The sequence below is a fragment of the Ptychodera flava genome, chromosome 18 (assembly GCF_041260155.1).
Source record: "Ptychodera flava strain L36383 chromosome 18, AS_Pfla_20210202, whole genome shotgun sequence".
Lineage (NCBI taxonomy): Eukaryota > Metazoa > Hemichordata > Enteropneusta > Ptychoderidae > Ptychodera > Ptychodera flava.
In genome coordinates this window covers 13,694,355-13,703,050 of record NC_091945.1, presented here as the reverse complement: position 1 = coordinate 13,703,050, position 8,696 = coordinate 13,694,355, and the positions used below count along the sequence as shown (strand labels likewise).

The 8,696-nt window shown below is 36.2% G+C and overlaps 1 protein-coding gene across 1 annotated transcript; it reads left to right on the top strand.

Moving 5' to 3' along the window:
- The first annotated feature begins 5,856 nt into the window (after window positions 1-5,856).
- LOC139117606 (uncharacterized) lies at window positions 5,857-8,643 on the top strand. Its single transcript, XM_070680848.1, has 7 exons — window positions 5,857-6,073; window positions 6,286-6,504; window positions 6,716-6,934; window positions 7,146-7,364; window positions 7,579-7,797; window positions 8,009-8,227; window positions 8,438-8,643. The coding sequence occupies exons 1-7, from the start codon at window positions 5,857-5,859 to the stop codon at window positions 8,641-8,643; spliced, it is 1,518 nt and encodes a 505-aa protein (XP_070536949.1).
- Window positions 8,644-8,696: the final 53 nt, after the last annotated feature.

Genomic DNA, 8,696 nt, shown 5'->3' with positions numbered 1-8,696 from the left:
GTAATGTGTCTATTGCTTGCAAGCTTGTTTATCGATTCTTTGGGTACGAGAAATGTTTTGTTTCCTTGTGTGAAAGGATATCTTTAGAAGTGCAAGTTAAGTAGCTTCTAGTTAACCTTCAAGTTTTGTGTTCTCTGTTATTCAGGGAGTCTAGTTTTATTTTTCTTTGAATGGGTGTTGTTGCGATTGTTTGTGTCTCATGATGTAGCGTAGTCTCATTTTACGACTATATTTACTGAAATCCTGTCGGAATGAATTTTAGGCCTTTGCCTACTGCTATTATTTCGGTGTTTGTTAGTTTGAGCGATGATAGGTTCTTGATGAATTTCATGTTGTTTGTGGCTGAGATTTGTTACTGGCAAAAGGAAGTTTAACACCTCAAAAGTACAAGGGCCATACAAAATTATTGGAAGAGCCCTTCAGACCAACCGGGTACAAGTTTCCCGAAAAGTGCCAAGTACATCAGACTAACCCAATATTTGAGGAAAAACATTTAGAACAATAAAACTAGTCCATGGGCCATAATCCCAAACCGGTCAATTTTGTGTGGGCACGGTGCTGCAATGATCATATTTCATGCATCGTGTATTCTGCTCCTAAACTTGATAGTACACAATTTTTTATTCACATGCAAAAACATGGTACCATAGTCATTAAATTGTATTATTCAATTTTCTTTCATTTTAACAAACATGAAAGGTAGGGAAAGCAAAGCTTAAACACCATCCTGCACTTTTGTCAGTGATGTCCGTGCTTGGCATTCCCCGGACCTGTGCTTGCTTTTGCATGGCTCGTCATGTGGCGAATATTTTATTCCTCTCCATGGTGTTTACATAGGCTGAGACAACAAGTTTAAACGACAATCCTAGACTATTGCCAATCATATTTTGGTTATCCACTTGACACGTACACCCAAGACCTAAGGAAGGTAGTGTTGGGTGGCCAATTATCTGATCAAATGTGATGTATTCCTTCTTATACAAATAGTGACACTCTAGTCAAGATTGAAACATAAACCTCAGAAATTGGCTCAGGAGAAGATTGGTTTAACAAGAGTCTCAAAATCATGATTTTACAATACCCTTCAAAACATGGCTATAACAGCTATTGCATTCTAATATGTTTTCTGTTAAAAGTCTATTTCATATTTATGACGCGTCCCGGTAGTAAATTAAAGAGATTTCATACAAGGCAGTGCCTATTATTATATGTCTAGGTAAAAGGGTTGTAGAATTTGAGATAAGCAGTGACATTAATTTTCAATAAAATTTGGAGTATGGCTAATTTTTGGTCATATTTATAAAAACATTGGAAGATATTGCATATTACAATTTGTCATCTGACGAAGAATAAAATTACTTTCCAATGTTACCCCATAAACCATTTAATGTTAAAATATTAAAATATAAGCTAAGCAGATGACTTACAAGGAGACACGCTTAACAAATATTCGCAATACTTTGACTTTAAGGTACCCTTTAAACATGACTGTAACAGCCATTGCATCCCAATAGTTTTGCTGTTAAAAGTCTTTCATATTTTGACGTATGCCTGTAGCAAATAAAACATATTCCATGCAAAGCATTGCCCTTTGTAATATGTCTAGGTACAAATTGGTAGAATTTGAGATAAGCAGTGCCAGTAATTTGCAATGTAAAGTTTGGGTATGGGGTAAGTTTTGGACATATTTTATAAAAACTGTGGAAGATATTGCAAATTACAATATGTCATCTGAAAGAAGAATACAATTACTTTCCAATGTTACCCTATTAGCCATGTTATGTTGCAAATCGAGCTCAGCAGATGACCTACAAGAAGACAGGTTTAACGAAAACGCATTAGAGTTGGCAATACTATGATTTTGCGGCACTCTTCAAAATATGACCAGTAGAGCTATGTAGGAACACATATCCGAAACGAATCTAAGACAAACTCGACACAAATTAAACATTTTGGAAAGTAAGGTGGGGAGCCTCTTTCACATTTTTTAACATACGACAGTGGCGCTGTTGGTAAATTCTAGTCGGGTGGAAACCGCATAATTGGAACAGCCGTTCGTTTGCGAAGACGACCAAAAGGTGCCAAGCGTACCTTCCTTTAAAGAAGAAAGGTAAACTATGCATAACTAATAGACGGGGTGCAGAACGTCGTTTCAGGCGAGATCGACGGTTTCCACCCCGTCAAGTTCTGTGTGGGCGCAGGGCTGTAATGATGAGCATGAATCTATATTCGTGCAATAGACCATTGATGTGACGTTGAAATAACTCTTAAACTAATTTATAGATCATGAAATTTATATCAAATTATACAAGATCGGTCTCTTAAATGAATTATGAAAAGCAATGTATAAAAAGTCAATGTATAAAACGTAATATATATATAGCCAAAAATAACATAAAATATGATCGTGTTCTCCACGTAGTCAAATTCTAAATGGCGCCACTAATTGTAGTTACATGATAAATCTCTAAGAGGACAATTATGGTGACATATAAGAGATTTTCCCCCAAAATGTTATTGCTTTCAGCGTTCAAACTTAAAAAAATGTTATACAGTAAATATTATTATGTTTTTGTATGTAGACCTATGTATGAATGTAGATGAACAAGAGTGAAGGATTGGGTTAAATTCCCCGCACAATTTTCCATGTTAGGCCTTTTGAGCAAAGAACGCCCTGCAAAACTCTTCAATGGCTAATTATAAAGTTTAGAAACGATAATTAGAGTGCCAAAATATTGCTCATATTCAACGTTTCTACTCAAGAACCCCCATCCATTGGCAGAACATTGGACTCGCTGTTCTTACACTCAAACTCTTCATTCCCGTGGGCCGATCTAGGCCAATAGTTTGCAAAATCTTGTGAGTGTGCCGTACGTGTAATGCACACACAACAGCTACAACCCTAAAATGGCTGAAACATGTGCATCAACGATTACAAATAAAAATAAAATAAAAAACTCTTAACGGTACCTTCTGAAAGTCTACTTACAAAGGACAGCTAACAGCTGCTCATCGTAAAAAAAAACCATTAAATTTGGCAATTTTGAATCTTCCACTTTGGCCTTGTGGCAGCCATATTGTCAATAATTTTATTAAGAGAACTCGCTTTTCATAGAAAATGAAATAATCAAACATTAAACAATGCAAATGGTAATCTTAATATGCATTTATTACGACAATACCTCCACTCTTCACCACAGAATCATCCGTAGAACAGCACCTATGGGATTTTACAGTAATTGAAGATTGCTATGTTTCAAAATGGCCGCTACACCAGAACAAGTCTCTATACTTATAAAAATATGCAAATAGTAATATTAATGGGCACTTATGATGGAAATACATCCACTATTCCCCACAGAATCATCCGTAGAGCAGCAAGTAGGGGATTTTATAGTGACTGATGGTCGCCATATTTAAAAATGGCCGCCACACCAGAACGAGGCTTAATCTGTGGTGGCTCGGTATCCAAATTGATTGGTATTATGATAATCTACATTCATACCAAATTTCATACTTTTATCATAAAATGCACAATTGTTATGAAAATTTTGCTTATGCCGCGCCACTATTGATAAACAAATGATCACATATGCAAGTTCAAGTTTATTACATTTATGGTTGAGTTTTATTACATTTATGGTTAATTGTTTATTACATTTGTGGTTGCGGGTTGTTACATTATGGTTGACTATTTTATTACATTTGTGGTTGATTTTATTACAATTGTGGTTGATATTACATTTGTGGCGATTATTACATTTGTGGAGGTTACAGCCCTGCCATGCAGAGCTATGTCATCAGATCTAACGCGACGTTTATTCCGAGGAGAAACCGCGTGTTAGTTACGGACTGGTAATTACTCCGTCACGTGATTTCAAACGATTTGCACGGTGTATAGTTTTATATATCTGCGAGCACAGGTCGCTGATTGCCCGGCTGCCAGGTTTGTTCGTCCCGTTTTGCTGTGGTAGTCTCGTATCACCAAGAGACCGCGGAGATTACAGGTGCAGCCAACGGAGCTATTCATCGAAAAAGCTATTCCGGAAGCATTTTTTGAGGGCCGGGGAAATTTTAATTTTACTGGGGCAGGGGACATATTTTTAGGTGGCAGTGGAGCAAATTTTAGTTTTTTATGAACATAAACGTGGATTTCATGAACACAAAAATAGCTTTTATGAACACAAAAATGGTTTTGATGAACGTAAACATAAAATTCATGAGCACGAAATTGGTTTTCATGAACATAAACATGGAATTCATGTACACAAAAATAGCTTTTATGAACACAAAAATGCTTTTGATAAACATATAAAATTCATGAACACAAAAATGGTTTTCATGAACATAAAAATGGTTTTCATGAACATAAACATGAAATTCAAGAACACAAAAATGGTTTTGAGGAACATAAACATAAAATTCATGAACACAAAAATGGTTTTCATGAACATAAATATGGAATTCATGAACACAAAAATGATTTTTATGAACACAAAAATAGTTTTCATCAACATAAAAATGGTTTTATGAACATAAGCATAAAATTCATGAACCCCAAAATGGTTTTCATGAACATAAACATGGAATTCATGAACACAAATGTTTTTTTTTTTTTTATGAACATAAAAATAGTTTTCACAAATTTTGCAACACTTGGCTTGCCATACAACTTATCACTTGCCCGTGGATAGGATGCTACAATTCTTATGTTTCAAACCCACGCTATGAATAAATTACACGATAACAACAGCTCAATATTACGATTGGTTGAAATACAATAGAACATGGCGGTAGTACGCAGAATACCTCCATGAGAAAGACAAGATACTGGGTAATTTTTAAATGTTTAAACGAGAAAGACCATGTTGACCATACCATGCTGGTATTTCGTGGCTCCAGCATTGTTAGAGTACAAACAAAGAAGAGTTGAAGCTTGATCAATCGCGTCGAAGGACACTCATGTATTGTGAGCGTGGAATATAAATTTTCTTTGTGCCAATTTGGAAGATCATGACAACTATGTAACAGAGCAGAAGTGGCGATTTTAGAAATAAACACTTATGCGTCTCTCTATTTCTCGATGGAACGTGCATCTTACTGTAAAACATGTCTTATAAACTACAACATTAATTTAGCAAGTTTAGCCAGGTGTCTAAGGTCGCTAATTAAAGATGCAGCTAATTCAAACGTTTCTCTATATTTACCATGCAATTTGCTGCTGGGAAATTGTGTAACTTCGTACGCAAGATATAAACAAAAGCCTTACATCGCATCTCAAATAAACTGTATCTAACGAGACTTGTATCTTTTGTAAACTTTGAATATATATATATTATTATATATATATATATATATATATATATATATATATATATATATATATCATATAAGTCAGAAATAGCCCCATAATAGACAGGATTCTTGCAAATTTGGGTGATTCTTTACCTAAGCAATTAACCTCTTGAACGAGACTCCGCCTAAAAAGTCAAGGGGTATGTGTACCAACAGTAGCTAGACCAACCACATCACACCTGATTAAGTTCACTCTTGTTGTCATTGTGAAGTTACTCTGGCTGTTACCACCCCCCTGTGAAGGTTTGTAAACACGCACATTTCTTTACAACAACACACGGTGTTTATTGGATAGCAAACATTGTCTAGAATTCTGTATTGTCATTGTCTAGCAACATAGTTTCTGCTAAGGGCTTTTCTAATGGATAATCTCTAAACTTCTATATATTTCAAAAATGTCGTTTTCGTTTTTCGGGAGATTCGAAATGCGTATCATTATTTCAAGAAAATTTAAATTGTTTTAAAAGCATATGTTTTTACTGCTTTTCATCTCACAAAGGAATGACAACAACGGTAGAGGCCACTACAACTGCTGAAATGACAACCACTGAGGTAACAACCGCTGAACCCACTACTACAGAGGAGCCAACCACCACAGATATAACAACGGAGCCCGAAACAACGACTCAAGTAGAGACTACAACAGAAATGGGCACTACCTCAGAGAGGCCAACAACAATAGCCGAGACAACAACAGAAGAATTAACTACCACAGAAGGTGAAATATTAATTCTAATTTGTCTTGGATGAAAAGTCAAATCTTCCACATATAACGTCAAATATGTGAACTTGTATAAACTCTAGAAAAACTCATTAATTTCGCAATATATCGCTTTGTTTGTTCGTTTCGATTAAAATGCGTGTGATCGTTTTAGCAAAGTGAAATTCGTTGTATAAGCATTATTTTTTACTGCTTTTCCCCTGACAAAGAAATGACAACAACGGTAGAGGCCACTACAACTGCTGAAATGACAACCACTGAGGTAACAACCGCTGAACCAACTACTACAGAGGAGCCAACCACCACAGATATGACAACGGAGCCCGAAACAACGACTCAAGTAGAGACTACAACAGAAATGGGCACTACCTCAGAGGAACCAACAACAATAGCCGAGACAACAACAGAAGAATTAACTACCACAGAAGGTGAAATATTAATTATAATTTGTTTTGGACGAAAAATCAAATCTTGCAAATTTAACGTCAAATACGTGAACTTGTATAAACTCTAAAAAACTCATTTATTTCAAAATATATCGCTTTGTTTGTTCGTTTCGTTTAAAATGCATGTGATTGTTTTAGCAAATTGAAAGTCGTTGTATAAGCATTATTTTTTACTGCTTTTCCCCTGACAAAGAAATGACAACAACGGTAGAGGCCACTACAACTGCTGAAATGACAACCACTGAGGTAACAACCGCTGAACCAACTACTACAGAGGAGCCAACCACCACAGATATGACAACGGAGCCCGAAACAACGACTCAAGTAGAGACTACAACAGAAATGGGCACTACCTCAGAGGAACCAACCACACTACCCGAGACAACAACAGAAGAATTAACTACCACAGAAGGTGAAATATTATTTATAATTTGTTTTGGACGAAAAATCAAATCTTGCAAATTTAACGTCAAATACGTGAACTTGTATAAACTCTAAAAAACTCATTTATTTCAAAATATATCGCTTTATTTGTTCGTTTCGTTTAAAATGCATGTGATTGTGTTAGCAAATTGAAAGTCGTTGTATAAGCATTATTTTTTACTGCTTTTCCCCTGACAAAGAAATGACAACAACGGTAGAGGCCACTACAACTGCTGAAATGACAACCACTGAGGTAACAACCGCTGAACCAACTACTACAGAGGAGCCAACCACCACAGATATGACAACGGAGCCCGAAACAACGACTCAAGTAGAGACTACAACAGAAATGGGCACTACCTCAGAGGAACCAACCACACTACCCGAGACAACAACAGAAGAATTAACTACCACAGAAGGTGAAATATTAATTCTAATTTGTCTTGGATGAAAAGTCAAATCTTCCACATATAACGTTAAATATGTGAACTTGTAGAAACTCTAAAAAACTCATTTATTTCAAAATATGCGGCTTTGTTTGTTCGTTTCATTTAAAATGTGCGTATTATTGTTTTAGCAAATTTAAAATCGTTGTATTAGCCTCATGTTTTTACTGCTTTTTCCCTGGTAAAGAAATGACAACAACGGTAGAAGCCACTACAACTGCTGAAATGACAACCACTGAGGTAACAACCGCTGAACCAACTACTACAGAGGAGCCAACCACCACAGATATGACAACGGAGCCCGAAACAACGACTCAAGTAGAGACTACAACAGAAATGGGCACTACCTCAGAGGAACCAACCACACTACCCGAGACAACAACAGAAGAATTAACTACCACAGAAGGTGAAATATTAATTATAATTTGTCTAGGACGAAAAGTTAAATCTTCCACACTGAACGTCAAATACGTGAACTTGTATAAACTCTAAAAAACTCATTTATTTCAAAATATATCGCTTTATTTGTTCGTTTCGTTTAAAATGCATGTGATTGTGTTAGCAAATTGAAAGTCGTTGTATAAGCATTATTTTTTACTGCTTTTCCCCTGACAAAGAAATGACAACAACGGTAGAGGCCACTACAACTGCTGAAATGACAACCACTGAGGTAACAACCGCTGAACCAACTACTACAGAGGAGCCAACCACCACAGATATGACAACGGAGCCCGAAACAACGACTCAAGTAGAGACTACAACAGAAATGGGCACTACCTCAGAGGAACCAACCACACTACCCGAGACAACAACAGAAGAATTAACTACCACAGAAGGTGAAATATTAATTATAATTTGTCTAGGACGAAAAGTTAAATCTTCCACACTGAACGTCAAATACGTGAACTTGTATAAACTCTAAAAAACTCATTTATTTCAAAATATATCGCTTTGTTTGTTCGTTTCGTTTGAAATGCTGTGATCGTTTTAGCAAATTGAAAGTCGTTGTATAAGCATTATTTTTTACTGCTTTTCCCCTGACAAAGAAATGACAACAACGATAGAGGCCACTACAACTGCTGAAATGACAACCACTGAGGTAACAACCGCTGAACCAACTACTACAGAGGAGCCAACCACCACAGATATGACAACGGAGCCCGAAACAACGACTCAAGTAGAGACTACAACAGAAATGGCACTGCCTCAGAGGAACCAACAACACTACCCGAGACAACAACAGAAGAATTAACTACCACAGAAGGTGAAATATTAATTCTAATTTGTCTTGGATGAAAAGTCAAA

Bases quoted from the DNA above. Each gene is read 5' to 3' on its own strand.
- LOC139117606 (XM_070680848.1), top strand. From the start codon at position 5,857: ATGACAACAACGGTAGAGGCCACTACAACTGCTGAAATGACAACCACT. The intron at 7,365-7,578 runs GTGAAATATTAA...TCCCTGGTAAAG, and splicing joins AGAATTAACTACCACAGAAG to AAATGACAACAACGGTAGAA. The intron at 8,228-8,437 runs GTGAAATATTAA...CCCCTGACAAAG, and splicing joins AGAATTAACTACCACAGAAG to AAATGACAACAACGATAGAG.